Source organism: Cherax quadricarinatus, chromosome 1 (genome assembly GCF_038502225.1).
Source record: "Cherax quadricarinatus isolate ZL_2023a chromosome 1, ASM3850222v1, whole genome shotgun sequence".
Lineage (NCBI taxonomy): Eukaryota > Metazoa > Arthropoda > Malacostraca > Decapoda > Parastacidae > Cherax > Cherax quadricarinatus.
In genome coordinates this window covers 5,368,842-5,396,002 of record NC_091292.1, presented here as the reverse complement: position 1 = coordinate 5,396,002, position 27,161 = coordinate 5,368,842, and the positions used below count along the sequence as shown (strand labels likewise).

Sequence of the window (27,161 nt, the reverse complement as noted above, 5' to 3'; positions counted from 1 at the left end):
TTCCAAGGACAAAGTTCTTTGTCTACACAGACTCCTTAGTGCACTGCTCACCCTTTTCCCCTCATCAATTCTATGATTCACCTCATCTTTCATAGTCCCATCTGCTGACACGTCCACTCCCAAATATCTGAATACATTCACCTCCTCCATACTCTCTCCCTCTGATCTGATATCCAATCTTTTGTCACCTAATCTTTTTGTTATCCTCATACCCTTACTCTTTCCTGTATTCACTTTTAATTTTCTTCTTTTACATACCCTGCCAAATTCATCCACCAACCTCTGCAACTTCTCTTCAGAATCTCCCAAGAGCACAGTGTCATCAGCAAAAAGCAACTGTGACAACTCCCACTTTGTGTTTGATTCTTTATTTTTTAACTCCTCACTTCTTGCCAAGACCCAAGCATTCACTTCTCTTACAACCTTGTATATAAATGTATTGAACAACCTCAGTGACATCACACATCCTTATCTAAGGCCTACTTTTACTGGGAAATAATCTCCCTCTTTCCTACATACTCTAACTTGAGCCTCACTATCCTCGTAAAAGCTCTTCACTTCTTTCAGTAACCTACCTCCTATACCGTACACCTGCAACATCTGCCACATTGCCCCCCCCCCCTATCCACTCTGTCATATGCCTTTTCCAAATCCATAAATGCCACAAAAACCTCTTTAGCTTTATCTAAATACTGTTCACCTATATGTTTCACTGTAAACACTTGGTCTACACACCCCCTACCTTTCTAGCCAAGACAGGACTTGCAGCAATGGTTTTAAGTTGGAAAAATTCCGATTCAGGAAGGAAATAGGAAAGCACTGGTTTAGTAATAGAGTTGTGGATGAGTGGAACAAACTCCCGAGCACCATCATAGAAGCTAAAGCGTGTAGTTATAAAAATAGGTTGGATAAATACATGAGTGGGTGTGAGTTGGACCTGACTAGCTTTTGCTACTAGGTCAGATGCCATGCTCCTTCCTTAAGTGAATGTGACCTGACCTGACTAGGTTGGGGCATTGGCTTGGGCTGGTGTGGGGACTTGAACCTGCCTCGCATGGGCCAGTAGGCCTTTTGCAGTGTTCCTTCTTTATGTTCTTATGTTCTAAACATTTGAAAATCTAAAATGCTGAAATGGCCAGTTATTACAGTATGTACTGTGTACAGGTGAGAACAATTTGAGACATGTGGTGGAAGATAGTTAACTTCAGCTATTACTGTACATTCGTTTTAAATGTTATTTGACGATTCTACTTCTGCTACACAATTCTTAAAATATGACACAAATACATGAGTGGAAATGGTTGGGTGAGAGTAGAAGCTGGTAGTTATGAGCCAGTTGGGCTCTATGACCTTTATGGGTTTGTGCTTTCCTCTAAATATTATAATTCAACCTTATTATTAATGTTTGATATGAAATTCTCTTGGTAGAGTCTACTATGCATATTTGTCTCTGCATTTCTGCTTCCTGTATGTTCTTTTATACAGTGCTAACCTGTTTTTTATTTCCTCTTACATTGTAGTTTAAGTTTCCAATAAAATATTTAGTCAGTACTCTAGTTATTGTAAGTGTTAACTCATTTAAAAAGCATCTTTACATTTAATGGTTTTTGCATGTTTTTAAGGCAGATGAAATAGGATTATACCATAAAATTTTAAAAAAGTTGTACGGTATGTTCTTTGGATGTATTTTTAAGTATAGTACGTACATATATAGGGACACCAGCTAGCCAGTGTAAGTCCTGGAGGTGGGAAAGGGCAGTGCCTGTGCTCTGGAGTGGGGATGCTGTCAAAGGGGTAATCTTATTGTGATGTCAGCACACTTCCAGAAAAATGGCCATCACCCTCTTTATGGCGTGAGTCGGCTGTTGAGTTAGAAAAAAAATATTTCTTTTCTATCTTTCATTATAAAGCAGGGTGATTTCAGCAGAATATTATACAGGCTACCTTGAGTTAATAATTTTTTCTTTTTTATATAACAGAGGTTATCAGAGCTGGACAGCCAACATATATCTCCACAGCATTCCTATAACTTGCCATCACCTGCCTCTACAGACGACCTGTGTAAAGAGAGAGACAAGGAATATAAAATTAACGACTCTACACAGTGTAACTCGAACACATCACCTTTGCAAGCCGAAAACGAATCCACTCCATTACTTCCTAGCTCGACACACCATAGTCGCACTCTGCTTTACAATATCATTGGTAAGACTGGTATGCATTTGTTGGTTGTAGTCATTTGAATGGGTATTGTATTTATATACTATATGTATACTATATGTACAATGGTTACTATAGATGAAACTTCCTGTTACTTCTGAGACACAGGATGTCTCAGAAGTCTGAACTCATAGAGGAAAAATATGCAATTCATGCTTAATGCATTTATTATTCCAGTACATTGGCAGTAACAGTCATATACACATTAATTCTTGTACATTTTTTTTAAAACAGAAGACCTGATCTAAAAGTGTGCATTCTGAATGGTTTCATTCAGCACCGCAGTACTGTTTGGTTTTGGGTTATAAACCACCGACTTTAGGTACAGTATTCCCATAGGAACGCCAGTTTTGCCTTGTCTTGATGGATATAGTAAGCCATCAGAGTATTTTAATTCCTGAAATATGTAAAATTGACATTAAAAATGTTTGCTTAACCCTTTCACTGCGTCGAGAGTTGCTCGTTTTTCCCAACACGTGTCATTTCTCTGAAAAGCAAGTGCTGAAATAAGCTTTAGCATTACGTTTGTTTTTGTTAGAAAGAGGACATGATATTTCCACATCTAGAACATATTTTCCTCAAAAATTTAATGTATACATAATGCAGCTTAACAACTAATAACTTTGTTTACCGTTTTAAAATTTAGTGCATTCATGACACCATAGTCATCATTCTAATGCAAAATATGCATTATTTTATACTGATAATCTTTTATTTATTATACTAAAATGAAAAAGAAGAATGCCAAAGTGGGATGCTTGAATGTACATGGATGTAGTGTGAATGATAAGAAAAAGATGATTGTGGATGTTATGAACGAAAAGAAGCTGGATGTCCTGGCTCTAAGTGAAACAAAGCTGAAGGGGATAGGAGATTTTCAGTGGGGAGAAATAAATGGGATTAGGTCAGGGGTTTCTAATAGTTAGAGGTAAGGAAGGAGTAGCAATAATGTTGAAGGATAAGTTATGGCAGGAAAAGAAGGAATATAAATGTATAAATTCAAGGATTATGTGGAGTAAAATAAGGGTTGGATGTGAAAAGTGATTATAGTAAGTGTTTATGCACCTAGAGAAGAGAGAGGTGTAGAGGAGAGAGGGAGATTTGGGGGAATGTTGAGTGAGTGCGTGGGGCGTTTTGAACCAAGCAAAAGAGTACTTGTGGTTGGGGATCTCAATGCTAAAGTGGGTAAAAATGTTGTAGAGGGAGTAGTAGGTAAATTTGGGGTGCCTGGGGTAAATGAAAATAGGGAGCCATTAATTGAACTATGTGTAGAAAGAGGTTTGGTAATAAGTAATACATATTTGATGAAAAGGAAGATAAATAAGTATACAAGATATGATATAGCACATAATGAAATTAGTTTGTTAGATTATGTATTGGTGGATAAAAGGATGATGGGTAGGCTTCAGGATGTACATGTTTATAGAGGGGCAACAGATATATCAGATCATTATCTAGTTCTAGCTACAGTTAGAGTAAGAGGTAGATGGGACAAGAGGAAAATGGCAACAGTAAGTAAAAGAGAGGTGAAAGTTTATAAACTAAGGGAGGAGGAAGTTAGGGTGAGATTTAAACAACTATCAACAGAAAAGTGGGCTAGTGCAAGTATGAGTGGGGAAGAGGGGGGTTGAAGAGGGAAGGAATAATTTTAAAAATTCAGTACAGTGGACCCCCGCCTTACAGTATTAATCCATTCGTGAGAGCTCATCGTAAGCCGAAATTATCGTAAGGCGAATTAATTTTCCCCATAAGAAATAATGGAAATCAAATTAATCCGTGCAAGACACCCCAAAGTATGAAAAAAAAAATTTTTTACCATATGAAATATTAATTTTAATACACAAACTGAAGAAGACATGCACAATTACTACTCTACTAAGAAAAGAATACATGACACTTACCTTTATTGAAGATCTGATGATGATTGATGGGATGGGAGGAGGGGAGAGTGTGGAAGTTATTGTTTAGAAGGGGAATCCCCTTCCATTAGGACTTGAGGTTTACCTGGAGTTTACCTGGAGAGAGTTCCGGGGGTCAACGCCCCCGCGGCCCGGTCTGAGACCAGGCCTCCTGGTGGATCAGAGCCTGATCAACCAGGCTGTTGCTGCTGGCTGCACGCAAACCAACATACGAGCCACAGCCCGGCTGATCCGGAACTGACTTTAGGTGCTTGTCCAGTGCCAGCTTGAAGACTGCCAGGGGTCTGTTGGTAATCCCCCTTATGTGTGCTGGGAGGCAGTTGAACAGTCTCGGGCCCCTGACACTTATTGTATGGTCTCTTAACGTGCTAGTGACACCCCTGCTTTTCATTGGGGGGATGGTGCATCGTCTGCCAAGTCTTTTGCTTTCGTAGTGGGTGATTTTCGTGTGCAAGTTCGGTACTAGTCCCTCTAGGATTTTCCAGGTGTATATAATCATGTATCTCTCCCTCCTGCGTTCCAGGGAATACAGGTTTAGGAACCTCAAGCGCTCCCAATAATTGAGGTGTTTTATCTCCGTTATGCGCGCCGTGAAAGTTCTCTGTACATTTTCTAGGTCGGCAATTTCACCTGCCTTGAAAGGTGCTGTTAGTGTGCAGCAATATTCCAGCCTAGATAGAACAAGTGACCTGAAGAGTGTCATCATGGGCTTGGCCTCCCTAGTTTTGAAGGTTCTCATTATCCATCCTGTCATTTTTCTAGCAGATGCGATTGATACAATGTTATGGTCCTTGAAGGTGAGATCCTCCGACATGATCACTCCCAGGTCTTTGACGTTGGTGTTTCGCTCTATTTTGTGGCCAGAATTTGTTTTGTACTCTGATGAAGATTTAATTTCCTCATGTTTACCATATCTGAGTAATTGAAATTTCTCATCGTTGAACTTCATATTGTTTTCTGCAGCCCACTGAAAGATTTGGTTGATGTCTGCCTGGAGCTTTGCAGTGTCTGCAATGGAAGACACTGTCATGCAGATTCGGGTGTCATCTGCAAAGGAAGACACGGTGCTGTGGCTGACATCCTTGTCTATGTCGGATATGAGGATGAGGAACAAGATGGGAGCGAGTACTGTGCCTTGTGGAACAGAGCTTTTCACCGTAGCTGCCTCGGACTTTACTCTGTTGACGACTACTCTCTGTGTTCTGTTAGTGAGGAAATTATAGATCCATCGACCGACTTTTCCTGTTATTCCTTTAGCACGCATTTTGTGCGCTATTACGCCATGGTCACACTTGTCGAAGGCTTTTGCAAAGTCTGTATATATTACATCTGCATTCTTTTTGTCTTCTAGTGCATTTAGGACCTTGTCGTAGTGGTCCAATAGTTGAGACAGACAGGAGCGACCTGTTCTAAACCCATGTTGCCCTGGGTTGTGTAACTGATGGGTTTCTAGATGCGTGGTGATCTTGCTTCTTAGGACCCTTTCAAAGATTTTTATGATATGGGATGTTAGTGCTATTGGTCTGTAGTTCTTTGCTGTTGCTTTACTGCCCCCTTTGTGGAGTGGGGCTATGTCTGTTGTTTTTAGGTAAGGTAGCAAGTCCTTTTCCAGGGTTACTTCCCTTCTTTTAATGCCACTAGGACCAGCTTGAGAGTCACTGGACCTCTGTCGCACAACAAATCTGTCAATAGAGCTATGTACCTCCCGTTCCTTTAAGATTTGCCTAAAATGAGCCAAAACATTGTCATTGTAATAGTCACCAGCACAGCTTGCAATAGCTGTGTTAGGGTGCTTTTCATCCATAAAGGTTTGCAGTTCAACCCACTTTGCACACATTTCCTTAATCTTTGAAGTAGGCACAATGGATTCCACAACTGGCATGGGCTTCTCAGGGTTATCCCCAAGCCCTTCAAAATCTTTCTTAATTTCCATACTAATTCTCACCCTTTTTACCACAGGGTTGGCACTAGAAGCTTTTCTGGGGCCCATGGTGACTTATTTTGCAGTTACAAGCGCAAAAAACACTGGGATAAGGTGAAATGTACCGAATGTATGCATGGATGCGACCGCACTGGCTGGCTTGTAAACACTGGCGCTGAGGCCACACGTGGGACGTGTCCCGGACGAATCGCGTGAGGCGAGGCAAAATTTTTGCGTTCAAATGTATTGTATGGCGGATTTAACGTAACACGATGCCATCATAAGGCGGGGGTCCACTGTATTAGAATGTGGGGCAGAAGTTTGTGGCTATAGGAGGGTGGGTGCAAGAGAAAAGAGGAGTGGTTGGTGGAATGATGAGGTAAAGGGTGCAATAAAAGAGAAAAACATAGCTTATGAGAGGTTTTTACAAAGCAGAAGTGATATAAGAAGGGCAGAGGATATGGAGAGTAAAAGAAACGTGAAGTGAGTGGTGAGAGAGTGCAAAAGGAGAGCAAATGATAGAGTGGGAGAGGCACTGTCAAGAAATTTTGCCGAGAATATGAAAAAAATTTGGAGCGAGATAATCAAGTCAAGAAAGCCTAGGGAACGAATGGATTTGTCAGTTAAAAACAGAATAGGGGAGTTAGTAGATGGGGAGCTGGAGGTATTGGGTAGATGGCAGGAATATTTTGAGAAACTTTTAAATGTCGATGAAGAAAGGGAGACAGTAATTTCATGCACTGGTCAGGGAGGTATAACATCTTTTAGGAGTGAAGAAAAGCAAGATGCGAGTGTAGGGGAGGTGTGTGAGGCATTATGTAAAATGAAAAGTGGGGGGGGTAAAGCAGCTGGAACTGATGGGATCATGACAGTGTTACAAGCAGGGGGGGATATAATGCTGGAGTGGTTGGTATTTTTGTTTAATAAATGTATGAAAGAGGGGAATGTACCTAGGGATTGACAGAGAACATGTATAGTCCCTTTATATAAAGGGAAGGGGGACAAAAAAGATTGTAAAAATTATAAGGGAATAAGTTTACTGAGCATACCAGGTAAAGTGTATGGTAGGGTTATTATTGAAAGAATTAGAGGTAAGAAGGAGAGTAGGATTGCAGATGAGCAAGGAGGCTTTAGAATGTTTAGGGGATGTGTAGATCAGGTGTTTACATTGAAGCATGTGTGTGAACAGTATTTAGATAAAGGTAGGGAAGTTTTAATTTCATTTATGGATTTAGAAAAGGCATATGATAGTGGATAGGGGAGCAGTGTGGCAGATGTTGCAAGTGTAAAATAGGTAGTAAGTTGCTAAATGCTGTAAAGAGTTTTTATGAGGATAGTGAGGCTCAGGTTATGGTGTGTAGGAAAGAGGGAGATTACTTACAGGTAAAAGTAGGTCTTTGGGATGTGTAATGTCACCATGGAAGTAAATGCTAGTGTGTTGGGGAGAGGGGTGGTATTAAATTATAGGGAATCAAATACAAAATGGAAGTTGACACAGTTACTTTTTGCTGATGATACTGTGCTTTTGGGGGATTCTAAAGAAAAGTTGTAAAGGTTAGTGGATGAGTTTGGGAGGGTGTGTAAAGGTAGAAAGTTGAAAGTGAACATATGTAAGAGTAAGGTAATGAGCAGTGGCGGCTCGTAGCTAAAATTAGTGAAGGTGCTGTTTCAGAAAATTTTTAGCCATTGTTTTAATATTGTATAAAACAAAACAAGCATATAAAAAGAAAACAAAATAGCTGGAAGCATGATAATCATCTAATTCTACACTTGATCACATTCAAGAATATGGTATGTGGTTTTTAAGCACAACACACATTGCTGAGTCAACAAGACACACTACCTTACATTTGGAAATATAAACACATATGCAGTATAATGTGATCCTCCATTGACTACGCTTCGCCCACACAGTGGGCTTTTTCAAGTCACAAACAGATCTGTTTGTGACTTGAAAAAGCCCACTGTGTGGGCGAAGCATAGTCAATGGAGGATCACATTATACTGCATATGTGTTTATATTTCCATTGTGTCGGTATTTTATACCATTTATTTCCACTACCTTACACTTGCACAACAGGGTTGTCATTACGTCAGCGACAGTGCTCTCTACCTAACTGTGAAGCGCATAGTTCCATACAAGGATTTTTGTAATTTTTTTATGTACTAGGGGATGGCTACTGACATTAAGCTTAAGGATTATATAATGTACAAGTATAAAGAAAGAATTAAAAAAAAGACTCATTATATTGAATGTTATCGATAATATTGAGTGAAAATAGGGGGTGCTGCAGTTCCGCAGTGCTTATACACGAGCCGCCACTGGTAATGAGGGTATCAAACTGGAGGGAGGGAGTATGGAAGAAGTGAATGTTTTCAGATATTTGGGAGTTAACATGTCATGGGTTTATGAAAGATGAGATTAACCATAGAATTGATGAAGAAAAAAAGGTGAGTGGTGCATTGAGGTATCTGTGGATACAAGAAACATCCATGGGGGGCAAAGAAGGGAATGTACGAGAGTATAGTGGTACCAACACTTTAGTATGAAGCATGGGTTGTAAATGCTACAGCGAGGAGGCAGCTGGAGGCAGTGATATCCTGTCTAAGGGCAATGTGTGGTGTAAATATTATGCAGATAATTCATAGTGTGGAAATTGGGAGGAGGTGTGGAATTACTAAAAGTATTAGTCATAGGACTGAAGAGGGGCTTTTGAGGTAATTTGGTCATTTAGAGAGAGCGGAACAGAGTAGAATGACTTGGAGAGCATATAAATCTGTAGGGAAAGGAAGGCTGGGTAAGGGTGAGCCCTGGAAAGGTTGGAGGAAGGGGGTAAAGGAGGTTTTGTGGATGCGGGGCTTGGACTTCCAGCAAGCATGTGTGAGTGTGTTACATAGGAGTGAATGGAGACGAATGGTTTTTGGGACCTGATGAGCTGTTGGAGTGTGAGCAGGGTAATATTTCGTGAAGGGATTCACGAAAACCAGTTAGCCAGACTTGAGTCCTGGAAATGGAAAGTACATTGCCTGCACTTTAAAGGAGGGGTTTGGGATATTGGCAGTCATATCTGAGCGCCTCCGCAAAGACAGTGATTATGTATGAGTGATGGTGAAAGTGTTTTGCCCTGATCATCATCACAGTAACAAACATTTCTGTAACCAACTGATTTTATCTTTTGTTTTCAATTTAATTAACCCAGTAGATTTTGCCCTGCATTTCTGAAGTCCATTAAGTTGAGAGTGCACTTGTATGCTTTTTTTTTTTTAACATGTCGGCCATTTCCCACCTAGGCAGAGTGACCAAAAAGAAAGAAAAACCCAAAAGAAAGAAAAAACTTTCATCATTCAACACTTTCACCATCGCTCATAATTACTGTCTTTGCAGAGACGCTCAGATGTGACAGTTTAGACATCCCTCCAAACTGCCAATATCCTAAACCCCTCCTTTAAAGTGCAGGCATTATACTTCCCACTTCCAAAACTCAAGTCCAGCTTGTCAGGTCCCAAAAACCATTCATCACCATCCACTCCTATCTAACACGCTCATGCACTCTTGCTGGAAGTCCAAGCCCTCTCTCAGAAAACCTCCTTTACCCCCTCCCTCTAACCTTTTCGGGGCTGACCCCTACCCCGTCTTCCTTCCCCTACAGATTTATACTTGTATACATTTTGGGGAAAAACCACAAAATAACTGACTCATATACATATACTATTTCCAGTGGAACATGATTCTTTATTTATCTAATAAATAAATGGTTAAATAGTTTATTTGTCAAATAAATAGTTAAATACAGTATATATATTGGGTTAAATTTTTGGTGCATAATTAGATAGAGTAGTGTTGATGGTGTGTTGTTTCTCTAGTTTGAGTTTGTTCCATTTCACGATGCATACAAAACCCAATTATTATTACATTGGGGAATTTGTTTAATTATTTCTTGTCAGTGGCTATTCAGATTTTTTAAAAATTTATATTCTCGATAACAATGATTTTTTTCAGTCACTATTCATTAATAGTTTTGAAAAATAACCTTTTCTTTCCCATGTGTTAAATGGTGGTATGTTCACAGTTCTCACTGTAACCAAAATAAAAATATCATAAGTCTCAGCTGACAGTTTTCCTTCATAACTTATTATTTGCGTCCTTCAAGGAGCTTCCTTGATGCTGAATCAAAGGAATTGGAGCTGTTATCCTCTTCCCCAGATTAAATCTGATAGCCTTCTCTTCCCCAGGCACTGTATGACCTCCATGGGTTTACCTCTTCCCCAGGAATGTAATAATACTATAATAGTTTGCATTGTCTTTGTTCTCTGTGTTTGTTTTCTCTGATGGGTGTTTCTTTTACCTCATCTTTTTTGTTGCTGTTATTCCTCTCTGTTTGGATGCATTTGAATAGTTCGTTTTCTTTTTTACATGAAAATACCTCCCCTTTTCTGATCTATTGCTTTGTTTATCCTGTATGTTGCATTTTGCCCCATTTTTTTTATATTTAATGCTTCCTTGAATTATTATTAATGTTTATTTTTCATCATCTTTAGTTAGCTCATCAAATTTTTATCTTGTCACTCATGGGTAAATTTGTGATTTATTCTGTTCCTTTTCAGTGAATAAGCATGTGACATTTGCTTGAGGTTGCAATAATGAAAATTGCTTTGCTAAATATAATTTCTCGAGTACCTTTTTCGTGCAGCATGTACACATATACATCATATAATTGTAAGCCATTTAATTAATGCCTGTAAATAGCTGATACTCATCTTGCCCAACTAGACTCGCATCTCTGGAACAGTGACGCAAGTTTAGCTAGTGGTAGTGGCAGTGGTGTAGGAGAGACTAGCTTTGGTAGTATTGGTGCCGGAAGCAATAGTAACCAACATCGCCTGGTAGTGGCCGAGGTTCACCGCTTCGGTTATCGACCACCATGTGTGGGTTCTCCTCATGACTTGGCAACATGTCCAGTTGTTACTTCCACTTCAACCCCACTTGAGGCTCAGAAGGTGAGAGGGTTCATACTTCACAAATAACAGATTAACATTTATCAGCAACTGTTTACTAATTAACATGTATCTGCAGTCATCATTATGTTGCTCATTAATATGTCAGTGCCATAGTACAGTATAGCAACTAATGAGGAACATAAATGGCTGCATAACAAACAGTTTTGTTGTATATGTGAAACCCCTAACAATTTCCCTTGTTTGTTTTCAATATTTGTAGCAAACTTTACAATTTACTAACATAATCACTAGTATATTGTTTATAATTCCATATCACAGCAATATCATGTAACTTACAATAATTTTAAATTATAATGGAATGAATAATATTGTAGTAAACTCTCGATTTAATGGATCTCGGTTAACTGAAATACGGGAGAGGATCTGCCGGGTCAATTGATAAGGAACAATGGATAAAGTTGGTTGTTAGAGAATTGTCTGTTTATTGTTACGATCACAGCAAAACAATGTCATCTCTATTCACACAGTCACCATTACCAACCACTCTCTTCCCTATTCATTAAATATAGGGTTTAGGGTTTTACCATATTTTGATTTCTGTTTTGTAGGGTTTTTATCTACTGTATATTATTTTTAATTTCTCATTTTCTTTACTCTTAACTGTCCTCTTTCTGCTACTTGAGATATCTCCACTTTGCTCCTATGAATCAGAAAAACACTTTTTCTAAAAGATCAAGAGCCTTCGAACATTTAGCACTTTTTTTCTCTAAGCATCCACATGAACAAATGAGTCTCTTGAGTTTCCATACTTATGAGCAAGAGTCGACATGGCAGTGGCCATAAGAATTCCTCATGCAGAGAATGAGGCATGATTTTAGTGTGTGGGGCAGAGCCTAGTCACTTTTATATAATAACTGGAGTGTCATAAATATTTAGTTTGCATCTGCTGAAAAGAATCTCAGGCTAAAATATCCAGTTCTCTTAATCTATTGTTTCACTTCTCTGTCCGTTAGGTTTAGTTACACTAAATGTTTTTGGAAAAGGCACAAAATGCAAACACATTTTATTGCAAAAATTTTAGTCGTCAGACTTTTATCACTCCAAAGTACTAAAGTAAAATTTTATGTAATTTAAATTGATCAAGGATCTAAAATTGAAATGTTTCCCACAAAATGCCCTAGTGTTGTATTTTGTCTTTCCAACTACTTGTCAATATTACACACTATTTTTACCACTCATTGTTTTGCTTATGAGCATTACTTGTTTTGCTCGATGTGGCAGATGTTAGTTTAAACAAGACCAGAGTTGCTTTCATTAATATATGAGAAAAGAGTAAGCACTATGCTGGCTAAAATCCGGGCTAGTGAGCCAGTCGATTCTTCAGTGTTTTGTCTGTTTGTTGGAATGCATAGCTTTTATCTTTTGCATCTCTGTTAGGCTCAGAGCCCCATAACAAAGTATAGTACAGTATGGTAACTTGATCTTCATAGCTCCAGTGTCTCTCACAAATGCATTTTTCTCCATTGTTTGAAATAGGCACTTGCTCTTTTTGCTGCTCAGTGCCTCATATAGTATACAGATACCTGGAGTATACCTGGAGAGAGTTCCAGAGGTCAACGCCCCTGCAGCCTGGTCTGTGACCAGGCCTCATGGGGGATCAGGGCCTGATTAACCAGGCTGTTACTGCTGGCCGCACGTAATCCAACGTACGAACCACAACCCGGCTGGTCAGGTACTGACTTTAGGTGCCTGTCCAGTGCCTGCTTGAAGATAGCCAGGGGTTTATTGGTAATCCCTCCCATGTATGCTGGGAGGCAGTTGAACAGTCTTGGGGCCCTGACACTTATTGTGTTGTCTCTTATCGTGCTAGTGGCACCCCTGCTTTTCATTGGGGGGATGTTGCACTGTCTGCCGAATCTTTTGCTTTCGTAGGGAGTGATTTTCGTGTGCAAGTTTGGTACTAGTTGCTCTAGGATTTTCCAGGTGTATATAATCGTGTATCTCTCCTTCCTGCGTTCTAGGGAGTACAGGGTTAGGAACGTCAAGCATTCCCAGTAATTGAGGTGGCTTATCGCAGTTATGCGTGCTGTGAAGGTACTTTGTACATTTTCTAGGTCAGCAATTTCACCAGCCTTGAAAGGTGCTGTTAGTGTGCAGCAATATTCCAGCCTAGATAGAACAAGTGACCTGAAGAATGTCATCATGGGCTTGACATCCCTGGTTTTGAAGGTTCTCATTATCCATCCATCTAGCAGATGCGATTGATACACATCACTTTTTTTTTTTTTTTTCTTTTTAACATGCCATTCATCTCACACCAAACCAGGGTGACCTGAAAAAGAAGAAATTAAGATTTTCTTTTCTTTACATTTAGTAATTTATGCAGGAGTAGGGGTTAGTTATCTCTTACAGAGAAAGGCTTCTTCTCCACTTTCCCATGGAGAACACGCCACTTGTATACATTTTTTTTTTTTTTAACATGCTGGTCGTCTCCCACTAAGGCAGGGTGACCTGAAAAAGAAACACTTTCACCATCATTTCACATCATTAATTCATTGCATAATTGTAGCTTTGTTATTCATTTTCTTAAACTCTGTTATCAAAGTAATCTGTCTGGATTGTCTCATTGCCTCCAGTCTGTTTCAAAATGCAGTCTGACAATGATATAAGGCTAAAGTGCATGTTTGTGAAAGCAGATTTGTTGATTATAACTATATTTATACCTCGTGCATTAAATACAACATACTGAAACTCGTGTTAGGTTTACTTTTCAGCTATGGGTATTTCATGTGCAGTAACTATTTCAATTTCAGCCTCACAAATATGCTGTGGGTAAATCCTTGGAGTCACTTGATACTTGTGATGCTCTGAAGGCACTCACTCAAGCATCCTCTGCTTTAGCTCTTACTGAAACTTTTATTGGTGAGTATATAGTGAATTTTATTTTAATGTGTTAACTGCTTAATAAGGAAACTAGCTTTTCGTGCATTATTCTTTTGCCTCGATGGCTGTCTTCCACAAGGCTAGGTTACCCAAAAATAGAGAAAACACCTTCACCATTATTCATTCAATCACTGTCTTGCAAGAAGTGTGCTGACATCACAATTCAGATGACACTTACAGGGCATAAACACTTAGTATAACCCACTGTTCACATCCAACCCTTATTTACTCCAAATTATTCTTGAATTTATACATATATATTCCCTCTTTTCCTACCATAACTGATCTGTCAACATTATTGGTACTCTTTCTTTAGCTCTGATTCTCGGATATCCCTGGCCTAATCCCATTTATTTCTTCCCACTGAAACTTTCCTACCTCCTCCTGCTTTGTTTTACTTAGAGCCAGGACATCCAACTTCTTTTCATTCATAGCATTTACAGTCATCTCTTTCTTATCATCTACAGGTCATCCACGCACATTCAAACATCCCCCCCCTTTTTTTATTTTTTTTTTTAGCAAACTGGCCATATTCCACCGAGGCAATTTTTGTTATTTTAGTAATCTATGCAGGAGGAGAAGTTACTAGTGACTTGTTCCCAGCATCATAGTTGACTTTTATGATACTCATGGCTTACAGAGAAGGATTCTTATTCCATTTTCCCATGGAGATGAAAGGAAATAAGTAAGAAGAAGAAACTATTAAGAAAGTAGAAGAAAACTCTGATAGGTGTGTATACATATACGTGTACATACATGCATGTGTAGTGTGACATAAGTGTAAGTAGAAGTAGCAAAATATACCTGTTGTCATGCTTGTTTATAAGACAGAAAGAAAAAGGCACCAGCAATTATCCCACTGTGTAAAACAATTAAAGGTTTGTTTCACACTCATTTGGCAGGATATGGTATTACGTCCCTGGGTGGTTGCTCTCTACAAACCTATTATTATTTATTATTTTATTATTTTATTATCACACTGGCTGATTCCCACCAAGGCAGGGTGGCCCGAAAAAGAAAAACTTTCACCATCATTCACTCCATCACTGTCTTGCCAGAAGGGTGCTTTACACTACAGTTTTTAAACTGCAACATTAACACCCCTCCTTCAGAGTGCAGGCACTGTACTTCCCATCTCCAGGACTCAAGTCCGGCCTGCCGGTTTCCCTGAACCCCTTCATAAATGTTACTTTGCTCACACTCCAACAGCACGTCAAGTATTAAAAACCATTTGTCTCCATTCACTCCTATCAAACACGCTCATGCATGCCTGCTGGAAGTCCAAGCCCCTCGCACACAAAACCTCCTTTACCCCCTCTCTCCAACCTTTCCTAGGCCGACCCCTACCCCGCCTTCCTTCCACTACAGACCGATACACTCTTGAAGTCATTCTGTTTCGCTCCATTCTCTCTACATGTCCGAACCACCTCAACAACCCTTCCTCAGCCCTCTGGACAACAGTTTTGGTAATCCCGCACCTCCTCCTAACTTCCAAACTACGAATTCTCTGCATTATATTCACACCACACATTGCCCTCAGACATGACATCTCCACTGCCTCCAGCCTTCTCCTCGCTACAACATTCATCACCCATGCTTCACACCCATATAAGAGTGTTGGTAAAACTATACTCTCATACATTCCCCTCTTTGCCTCCAAGGACAAAGTTCTTTGTCTCCACAGACTCCTAAGTGCACCACTCACCCTTTTCCCCTCATCAATTCTATGATTCACCTCATCCTTCATAGACCCATCCGCTGACACGTCCACTCCCAAATATCTGAATACATTCACCTCCTCCATACTCTCTCCCTCCAATCTGATATCCAATCTTTCATCACCTAATATTTTTGTTATCCTCATAACCTTACTCTTTCCTGTATTCACTTTTAATTTTCTTCTTTTGCACACCCTACCAAATTTATCCACCAATCTCTGCAACTTCTCTTCAGAATCTCCCAAGAGCACAGTGTCATCAGCAAAGAGCAACTGTGACAACTCCCACTTTATGTGTGATTCTTTATGTTTTAACTCCACGCCTCTTGTCAAGACCCTCGCATTTACTTCTCTTACAACCCCATCTATAAATATATTAAACAACCACGGTGACATCACACATCCTTGTCTAAGGCCTACTTTTACTGGGAAATAATTTCCCTCTTTCCTATGTACTCAAACTTGAGCCTCACTATCCTCGTAAAAACTCTCCACTGCTTTCAGTAACCTACCTCCTACACCATACACCTGCAACATCTGCCACATTGCCCCCCTATCCACCCTGCCATACGCCTTTTCCAAATCCATAAATGCCACAAAGACCTCTTTAGCCTTATCTAAATACTGTTCACTTATATGTTTCACTGTAAACACCTGGTCCACACACCCCCTACCTTTCCTAAAGCCTCCTTGTTCATCTGCTATCCTATTCTCAGTTATTTTACTTATTATTTTATTATCACACTGGCCGATTCCCACCAAGGCAGGGTGGCCCGAAAAAGAAAAACTTTCACCATCATTCACTCCATCACTGTCTTGCCAGAAGGGTGCTTTACACTACAGTTTTTAAACTGCAACATTAACACCCCTCCTTCAGAGTGCAGGCACTGTACTTCCCATCTCCAGGACTCAAGTCCGGCCTGCCGGTTTCCCTGAACCCCTTCATAAATGTTACTTTGCTCACACTCCAACAGCACGTCAAGTATTAAAAACCATTTGTCTCCATTCACTCCTATCAAACACGCTCATGCATGCCTGCTGGAAGTCCAAGCCCCTCGCACACAAAACCTCCTTTACCCCCTCTCTCCAACCTTTCCTAGGCCGACCCCTACCCCGCCTTCCTTCCACTACAGACCGATACACTCTTGAAGTCATTCTGTTTCGCTCCATTCTCTCTACATGTCCGAACCACCTCAACAACCCTTCCTCAGCCCTCTGGACAACAGTTTTGGTAATCCCGCACCTCCTCCTAACTTCCAAACTACGAATTCTCTGCATTATATTCACACCACACATTGCCCTCAGACATGACATCTCCACTGCCTCCAGCCTTCTCCTCGCTGCAACATTCATCACCCATGCTTCACACCCATATAAGAGCGTTGGTAAAACTATACTCTCATACATTCCCCTCTTTGCCTCCAAGGACAAAGTTCTTTGTCTCCACAGACTCCTAAGTGCACCACTCACTCTTTTCCCCTCATCAATTCTATGATTCACCTCATCTTTCATAGACCCATCCGCTGACACGTCCACTCCCAAATATCTGAATACATTCACCTCCTCCATACTCTCTCCCTCCAATCTGATATTCAATCTTTCATCACCTAATCTTTTTGTTATCCTCATAACCTTACTCTTTCCTGTATTCACCTTTAATTTTCTTCTTTTGCACACCCTACCAAATTCATCCACCAATCTCTGCAACTTCTCTTCAGAATCTCCCAAGAGCACAGTGTCATCAGCAAAGAGCAGCTGTGACAACTCCCACTTTGCGTGTGATTCTTTATCTTTTAACTACACGCCTCTTGCCAAGACCCTCGCATTTACTTCTCTTACAACCTATTCTCAGTCTTACTTTTAATTCTTTCAATAATAACTCTACCATACACTTTACCAGGTATACTCAACAGACTTATCCCCCTATAATTTTTGCACTCTCTGTTGTCCCCTTTGTCTTTATACAAAGGAACTATGCATGCTCTCTGCCAATCCCTAGGTACCTTACCCTCTTCCATACATTTATTAAATAATTGCACCAACCACTCCAAAACTATATCCCCACCTGCTTTTAACATTTCTATCTTTATCCCATCAATCCCGGCTGCCTTACCCCCTTTCATTTTACCTACTGCCTCACGAACTTCCCCCACACTCACAACTGGCTCTTCCTCACTCCTACAAGATGTTATTCCTCCTTGCCCTATACACGAAATCACAGCTTCCCTATCTTCATCAACATTTAACAATTCCTCAAAATATTCCCTCCATCTTCCCAATACGTCTAACTCTCCATTTAATGACTCTCCTCTCCTATTTTTAACTGACAAATCCATTTGTTCTCTAGGCTTCCTTAACTTGTTAATCTCACTCCAAAACTTTTTCTTATTTTCAACAAAATTTGTTGATAACATCTCACCCACTCTCTCATTAGCTCTCTTTTTACATTGCTTCACCACTCTCTTAACCTCTCTCTTTTTCTCAATATACTCTTCCCTCCTTGCATCACTTCTACTTTGTAAAAACTTCTCATATGCTAACTTTTTCTCCCTTACTACTCTCTTTACATCATCATTCCACCAATCGCTCCTCTTCCCTCCCGCACCCACTTTCCTGTAACCACAAACTTCTGCTGAACACTCTAACACTACATTTTTAAACCTACCCCATACCTCTTCGACCCCATTGCCTGTGCTCTCATTAGCCCATCTATCCTCCAATAGCTGTTTATATCTTTCCCTAACTGCCTCCTCTTTTAGTTTATAAACCTTCACCTCTCTCTTCCCTGATGCTTCTATTCTCCTTGTATCCCATCTACCTTTTACTCTGTGTAGCTACAACTAGAAAGTGATCTGATATATCTGTGGCCCCTCTATAAACATGTACATCCTGAAGTCTACTCAACAGTCTTTTATCTACCAATACATAATCCAACAAACTACTGTCATTTCGCCCTACATCATATCTTGTATACTTATTTATCCTCTTTTTCTTAAAATATGTATTACCTATAACTAAACCCCTTTCTATACAAAGTTCAATCAAAGGGCTCCCATTATCATTTACACCTGGCACCCCAAACTTACCTACCACACCCTCTCTAAAAGTTTCTCCTACTTTAGCATTCAGGTCCCCTACCACAATTACTCTCTCACTTGGTTCAAAGGCTCCTATACATTCACTTAACATCTCCCAAAATCTATCTCTCTCCTCTGCATTCCTCTCTTCTCCAGGTGCATACACGCTTATTATGACCTACTTCTCGCATCCAACCTTTACTTTAATCCACATAATTCTTGCATTTACACATTCATATTCTCTTTTCTCCTTCCATAACTGATCATTCAGCATTACTGCTACCCCTTCCTTTGCTCTAACTCTCTCAGATACTCCAGATTTAATCCCATTTATTTCCCCCCACCAAAACTCCCCTACCCCCTTCAGCTTTGTTTCGCTTAGGGCCAGGACATCCAACTTCTTTTCATTCATAACATCAGCAATCATCTGTTTCTTGTCATCCGCACTACATCCACGCACATTCAAGCATCCCAGTTTTATAAAGTTTTTCTTCTTCTCTTTTTTAGTAAATGTCTACAGGAGAAGGGGTTACTAGCCCATTGCTCCCGGCATTTTAGTCGCCTCATACGACACGCATGGCTTACGGAGGAAAGATTCTTTTCCACTTCCCCATGGACAATAGAAGAAATAAAGAAGAACAAGAGCTGTGTAGAAAAAGGAGAAAAACCTGAATGTATGTATATATATATGCATGTGCATGTCTGTGAAGTGTGACCAAAGTGTAAGTTGGAGTAGCAAGATATCCCTGTTATCTAGCTTGTTTATAAGACAGAAAAAGACACCAGCATTAATTTGCCTTGATAATGAGCAAATTTGCACTTTATTTACCATAAAATTGCAAGAGATGGTATGTTTAGATTTTTCATAATAAATGCTGGTATCTGCTTGCCCACAGGTTCACTGAGGATCCCACCTGTTCCACAAGAAGTGCTAAACAGTGTTGTCAGTAACATGGAGAAGAAAGCCAAAGTTACACAACTAGTAAACAATGGAACTTCTCAAGACTTCAGCTGTCCAGTGGCAAGAGAGGAGGCAAACACTTTTCTTTTTGCTTATAATTTGAATTCGTCTACTAAGAATATGTTGAAGAAACCATCGTCAACAGTGACATGCGATGGTGGATATGAAGATGAGAGCTCTGGAAGAGTGCTAGGATCCCTGCCATCTGTTTTGCATCCAAGCGTTCATCAACATCCCAATAGAACTTTTAATACTGCCTGCAGTGGTAATGAGAGAATAGACAACTCTCAGCATGTCAGGATGCCAGAAGAGAATGCAAAACTAAGTATGTCAAATGTAGCAAAACTAGAGTATTTCAATACATTAATAGACACACAAACTGCTTCATTGCCCATTAGGGAAGCAGGAAGTAAGAGCAGGGTTATTACAGTTCCAGTAGGCATGAGTGATCATGGGCCTGTTGAAGTGTATAGGGAAGTTCATCAGTACCCTGCAAGTTCTATTACAACTGTTGTAGAAAAGCGTTCATACATGGCTAATACACATCCAGATACAAAACCACCCTCAGGAAAATTGAAGCACAAGAAAAATATACACAAACTTAAAAAGAAGCAAGAAAGCAATCATTATGCATCAAAATCATCATTAACTAGTGAATCATCCACATGCACTTCTGTTGGAAGTGGCAATACACTTGTATCTCAGAATAGTTCTGAGCTCACTCCTATTACTCACAGTAAAGCTTCATCAAAGATGAGTTTAAATGACACTCGAAGTGACTCTGCAGGACCCATATCCAGACCAGTACTTTCCGCAGCAATAATGCAGATGCGTCACGCCTTAGAATCTGTCTCAAACATTTCTGATAATCGTTCAGATAGATCAAGTGGTGGTGTTGAAGTTGCATCTAACTTCTCTGAGACATCATCCAATTTATCCACACTCTCTGATCTCAGTGGATATGAAGATGAATATATTAAAATCAAACACCTTGTATCAGATGCAGTAATACCACCTGAGGATTATAAAAAAATGATAAGCAGAATTAATAGCAAACCTTCCCTGTCAAAATCAGTGCCCTCTGTCGATAATGAAAAAGTAATTCGTGACCTCCAAGCTCAGAAAGAAGACTTGGAGATACAGCTTCATCGACTGTCCATTCAGGTACAGAATGCTGTACGGGAAAAAGAGCTTTACCAGCAACAATTAGAGTTAATGCAGACTAAAGTTACAGAAACCAATCAAAAGCAGTATTTTGAAGTCTTGAAACAAAGAGCTAATTTAGAAGGGCAACTAGAACTTCTGAAGCAAGAATTAGAAAATTCGGTTTATGAGAAAAATCAGTTACAGACCAAGGTTTCAGATATTTTGAAAGAGTGTGAAGCCAGCAAAAGTTTGGCTGTATCAGCAAAGGAAGCCGAGGTGCAAATGAGATCAAGATTAAGAAAATATGAGGAGACCAACAAGGAGCTTGAGGTAAACATAAAAGAATTAGAAGGGAAAATTGGAAGAATGAATAATGATTATGAAAAGATACAAAGACAAAACTTAGATCATGAGGAGAAACATGAACAGTTAGAATTGTCTTTGGCACAGTTAAGAGATAGTGAGACCCAACTCATTGGAGAAATAAAAGGCTTAAGATCACATATAGCACAGTTGCAAAATGAGTGTCAAACCAGGTCTGAGGCACAGGTCCAGGCAACATTAGCATTAAATAAAGCATCAACTGAACTTCAGACCTTGCAGACTTCAAGTGTATGGTACCAAGAGCAACTTCAGATTGCTCAAGCTGCACGATCAAACTTACAGCAAGAGTTACTGGAGGCACGAGCAAGTCTGGCCAAAATTGGTTCAGAGAAGGAAACTCTCGAGACCAAGGTGCAAACATTAATTCGTGAGGCTGAGGATGGGCAAGCAAGAGCAGTCAGAAAAAAAGCAACACTAGTTGCACACCTGGAAGCTCTACAGGCAGATATGGCTGAACGTGAAGCTGTACTCTCTCAGCTGGAACGTGACCGTGGTAATGATACCAGACTAATGGAAGACAGACGACAGAGGTTAGAACAGGATCGCCATCGCATACATAAACTTCGCCTTGATCTCTCTGATGCAGAAAGACATCTAGATTTTCTCAGGGATGATTTGAAGCACAAATGTATTCTTTTATCAAAATACGAGAGTGAACTTAAAGACTTGAGAACTTCTTCAGCCGTTAATCAAGAAGTCCTTAGAGAAAGAGAGACTCACATTGAGAATCTTGAACACACTTTGAGAGAGATGAAGTTGTCAACAAAAGATTATCAAGAAGAAAGAAAAAATAAGGACTTACTGATCAACACACTGAAAGAAGAAAAACTGAAACTTGAGGTTTCACTTTCTGGTGCATACAGTGAAAAGAAAGAAGTAGATGATGCAATTCTAAAAGTGAGAGAAGATATGACGAGGCTTTCTTCAAACTTCTACAGAATGAAGCATGATCTGGCTGCAAAAGATCGCCAGATTGAAGTACTTACAAGAGAAGCAAGTGATAATATTCAGATAAAACTATCCTTAGAAAAGAAACTGGAAGCATTAGAAAAGAAGGCAAAAGAAGATGAGGAAAAGAAGGAACTTATTCAGGAGGTTGAAAAGCTTCGACTGTCTGTTAAAGAGAGTTTTGCAGAAAGAGAGAAACGGGATGAAGAATTGGCACTTCTAAAGAAAGCATCAAAAACACTGGAAATAGAAAAGAAAGGATTAGGTGAAGCAGTGCATTTGCGTGAAGAGCAGATTCAAAATATGCAAAGTAGTCTGGAAAACTACCGAGAAGCTATCTTAAAAAAAGATGAGGAACTGTATATTGTCCATGAACAGAATTCAGCAATGGAAAAAACCTACATTGAGTTGCAAAGAAACTGGGAAGCCCTTAAACAAGAGACTTTGGCCCTGAGACACGATGCTGAAGCATATGCTGAATATGAAAACAGTCAGAAAAAAGAAAAGTCAGATCTGAAGGATAGTATCCAAAAAGAACGCAAACTGAAGCAAAACCTCGAGAAGAAGATTGATTGCTTGGTTAAGACGTATGAAGAAGAAAAGATCAAGATATTAAAAGAAAAGGAAAATGTTAGCATAATGGTCACTGAACTGTCCCGAGAACTTCAAGCAATTAAAGATGAAAAGTTACAGAATCAGGAAGGTAAAGTTGAATTAGAAAGAAAATATAGTGAACTACATAAAGAACTACAAGGTGTGCAAGAGGAAAAGGGAAGGCTAGAAAGCAACATGACAAAAACTACTGAGGAGCTAGATAGTTTTAAAATAAACTTAAAAAATAAGCTTCAAACCATTAAGACATTAGAAGTTACGGTTGAGGCTGCATCCAAGAGAAATATTGAAATGGAAGAGAAATTAATATCATTGCACAGTGAGAGAGAGAAACAGGTTATGGAGCTGCATACTGCATTGCAAGCTGGAACCAGTGAAATTGCAAAACTCAAGAAAATGTATAATGAGACTGAGGCTTCATTAACAAAGCTGAAACAGGAAAAGGATATGCTATCTAGTCAAGTAAAAAGTTTACTGATTGAGAATAATAATTTGAAGTTAACCATTACCCATGAAACTCTGGTCAAAGAAAGTAAGACTTCAGCAGAGCATAATGTCAGTGCAAAAAAAATTAAGAGCTCTGAAAATATGCAAAAAGAAATTGCTAGTTTACAGGCAAAGCTTTCTGATTGTGAAGTTAAATTGAAGGAAACAATTAAACAAAAAGAAAGTTTGCAACTTACAGTGAAAAACATAAAGAAGGAAAATTTTTTGATGAGGGCCAAGCTTAAAGATCTTGATACATTAAAAAGAAGATGCAAGGAGTTTGAACTATCAGGTAAAGATTCCAAAGAAATTGACTCTGTCAGAATCAAATTAAAAGAATTACAGTCAAAACTAGATGCTAATTGTAATGAACTATCTTCTCTTAACTTATCCCTCAAGGAAAAAGCATCTCATATTCAAACACTGAAACAGAGAGAACAGGAGCTCTGCACTCAGGCTGATGTGTTACAGGCTGAAAAAAGAGAAATGACACAAAAAATTTTAAGCCTTGAAGAAGTATACCAAATTGTGCATGAAGAAATCTCAGAATGTCAACAGCAGCTGAAGAGGGTAGAGAATGAGAAGGATGAGTGGATGGCCAAGTATGAGAGTTTAAGAGATTGTATTCCAGAGCGAGACACAAGCACTCAGCCAGCAGTGCAGTTAGGACCATTAAGTCATCAATCTTTCTCAAATGGTCAAGAATCTCTTTTAGTTTCAGGTGCAAATGACAGTGCAGAAAATTTAGTTGCAACTTCTGTGAAAAATTTAAGTTTCCTCAGTGAGACTTCACAAGCCTCAGTCACAAATAACACTCAGTTTGAGAGGATGATGACAGATCTACAAGCACAAGTTAACTTAACATCAGAGGCTTTGCAAAGTAAGGAACAACAGATTCATGATCTCCAGCATGAGCTAATATCTGTTAAGCAAGAAGGGTCTGATATCACTAGTTCTAGATCTTCACATGTGTGTTCTAATGAGATGATTCCTGAGTCACTTCATAGGAAGCAAATTAATGAACTTCTTGAGAGAATTCAACATCTGAAATTATCTACCACTACTTGCAACTGTGATAATCAGAGAGAAGCCCATCCTACAAGAGAAGAATATACAAAAATCCAGTCCCTGATAGATAAGATAAAAGAATTAGAATCTGAAATTGTTACTAAAGAGGTTCAACTTCAAGACAAACAAGAAAAAATGGCTTGTGCAGCTAGTGAATTTAGCGAGAAACGACGACGTTATGAATCCAATGTTCGACTACTGACCAGGAAACTTAAAGAGCACATGAAGGGACGAAAATCAGCAGAAAATGAAATGCAGGCACAAGCCGAGGTTCATCAGCGTTTGTTGAATGAAGAACAGCAGAGATACGCTGTGCTAAGATGCAGGTGAGGATTTATTTATTTATATTGTGTGAAGATAAGATTAGAATATGAGAGGCTAGAAGACAGACAGGAGCTAACTTTTACTTAGTAAGAATGTAAGTGATATTAAATCAGTTTATGATCTTACAGGTGTATGGAGTTAGAAGGACAGAGAGAAACTCTAGAAGGCCAAATTACTGGCTTAGAGAGTGAAGTTGAGGAGGTACGTAATGCTTTAGCACATGCACGCCAGGAGGCCTATGACCATCACAGCAACACGCTTAAACTGCAAAAGGAGATAGGACGACTACAAGGTGAATTACAATTCTGTTTTTCATTATTTGTATCCAGACCTGGTACCCTCTATCTTAAACTTACCAAATAATGAGCTGCTTACTTGTATATGACTAATTAAAATTTAAATGAGAATATTGTAATAAGGTATATAATGACTTAAAAGTATTTATTGCATAGAAAATTGCATAAGTAATATCATGCAGTAGTAATATCATGGAGTGACTCGAGTCCCATGACTAAAACATTTCTAATAAACATGCCCTTATGTTTGCATTTTGTCTTCATGCACTACTAATATCATGAAAATAAACAGAAGTATGAATGAGACTCAAATCATAGTCCTGACATGGAGCAGGTCCAATGCTGTACCACTGAGCTACAAGGCTTTCACTAGGAAGATTTCGGAGACAGCTGTTTGTGTGCCTGTCCATTCTTTTGTTTATTCAATGACATTTATTTATTACGACTTATCTTGAGTTTATGGACTATGTATCTTCGATGGGTATGAGAATAGACATATTATGAAAACTTCTAGGCTGTGGGAAGAGGCGGTAGTTGCATGGTGACTGCTGACGATGACACGAGCAGAAGTTGTCTCTGAAATCTTCCTACTAAAAGCCTCACATTTTAGTGGTGCAGCATTGGACCTGCTACTTGTCAGGACCTTGGTTCAAATTCTCATCCATTCTTCTGTTTATTCATTGACAGTCGTTTATTATGGCTCGAGTTTATATTGTGAGTGTACACTGTATATGATACTACATTACTACATACTTATAATTACCTCTCATCTGTAATATGACCCTTTTGGGTTTAGTGCTTAAATTGATGATCATCATCATCATCTTTCTCATCCCCAATAACCTCTCAAGAGAAGTGCTTTGATGCCAGTGAGGGGCTCTTGATCCAGGGAACTGGACTTACCCTTCCCTTCCTTAGAGTGAACCTGAATGCTTCCTATTCCTCAAGCATTATATAAAACCTACAAATTTAGCTCTTCCCCTATGATTAAAATAACTAAAATCATGCCTAATGAATGTATCTTGTTCAATAGAAATTTGCAAGACCTCTAACAATTTACGAGTGCAAGTAAGCAACTTGGAAGAAAGAATCAGACAGAAGGAAAAGCAAGTGAATGAGTCAGAGAGAGTGTTACAGTCTGCCCATGAGGAACTCAGTCAGTTGCAAAAACACATTGCTTCTCTCACCTCTACAATACAAGAAATGAAGTGCAAAAATGAACATGTTCAACATGAGGTTAGTGCTGGAAAGTCCTCTAGCTAGTAGAGAAATATCATTGAGGCCAGAAATTTTCAATAAACACGTAGATTACCAAATAATCTGTAGGCCTCAAGTCAATAATATTTGCAATATATTTATAAATTAAAAGATAGAAAAAATTTGCTTACCAATCATTGTAGTAGTTGTCCTCTTCTAATGTACTGAATACATATTTATAGTAATTAAGTACTAACTATGATTTAAGACATTTTAATCCCTGTGGTAGGTGTAGGGACAAGTAATTACAACACAGTGTTGGGTGCACTGAGTGGTTGATTTTAAGTAAGGCTGAAAATGAACTCAGTGTTAAAATTCATTATAAAATAAGATGTGCTATACAATATCTTGTTACAGGATTAAATTTATAACTTTGTTCTCACTTGTTACAAAGAAAAATTGTGATAACAATAATTAGTCTTGTGTTAACCATTTCAGATGAATTCTGCAGAAAATACTCTCTCAGTTCTAAGACAAGAGCTAAAAACCAAAGATGAGGAACTGACTAGAGCTCATCAGAGTGTAAGCCAACTGCAGACTGTGAATGCAGAATTGAGAAATTGTATGGGTAAAGCTGACAATAAATATGAACATCAGTGTACTGAAATGAAGCATCTGAGGGAAGAAAAGCAATTACTAATGCAGGAAAACCAGAATACCAGAGTGCAGCTGCACGAGTGTCTAGCCAAAATTACTGCACTGGAAAATCATATTAAAGTTTGTATTTTTTTTCGTAATAAATATACTAGAGTAATTGGTACAAATTCTGTTGATATTAAAAGAGATGGATATTTTGACAGGTTAAAAAAATTAATTTTTTGTAAATCTAGTAAAGTGTTAGAAAATCCAAAGGAATAAAGAACATCCCATATGGTCAGGTCTTCATAGGCAACTGATGCTACCCACTAGTTGATTATTTACAC

General features: G+C 39.1%; 2 protein-coding genes across 9 annotated transcripts in view; both read left to right on the top strand.

The window, feature by feature from the left end:
- The window catches only part of LOC128690837 (uncharacterized), a 480,921-nt gene that overhangs the window by 305,681 nt on the left and 148,079 nt on the right, over positions 1-27,161 (top strand). The window lies entirely within an intron of this gene.
- LOC128686305 (golgin subfamily A member 3) overlaps positions 1-27,161 on the top strand; it is a 60,932-nt gene that overhangs the window by 12,596 nt on the left and 21,175 nt on the right. Inside the window, exons 1-9 of one of the 5 annotated variants that reach the window (XM_053773155.2) lie at positions 2,065-2,205; positions 2,455-2,542; positions 10,294-10,334; positions 10,832-11,058; positions 13,833-13,941; positions 19,653-24,687; positions 24,814-24,977; positions 26,015-26,217; positions 26,677-26,955. In XM_053773155.2, coding sequence (XP_053629130.2) covers positions 10,301-10,334; positions 10,832-11,058; positions 13,833-13,941; positions 19,653-24,687; positions 24,814-24,977; positions 26,015-26,217; positions 26,677-26,955 — 6,051 coding nt within the window. In that variant the 5' untranslated portion in view covers positions 2,065-2,205; positions 2,455-2,542; positions 10,294-10,300. Of the gene's footprint in view, positions 1-1,979; positions 2,206-2,454; positions 2,543-10,293; positions 10,335-10,831; positions 11,059-13,832; positions 13,942-19,652; positions 24,688-24,813; positions 24,978-26,014; positions 26,218-26,676; positions 26,956-27,161 lie in introns of those variants that run through there. The other 4 variants (XM_053773149.2, XM_053773141.2, XM_053773169.2 and 1 more) reach the window with 4 other exon arrangements.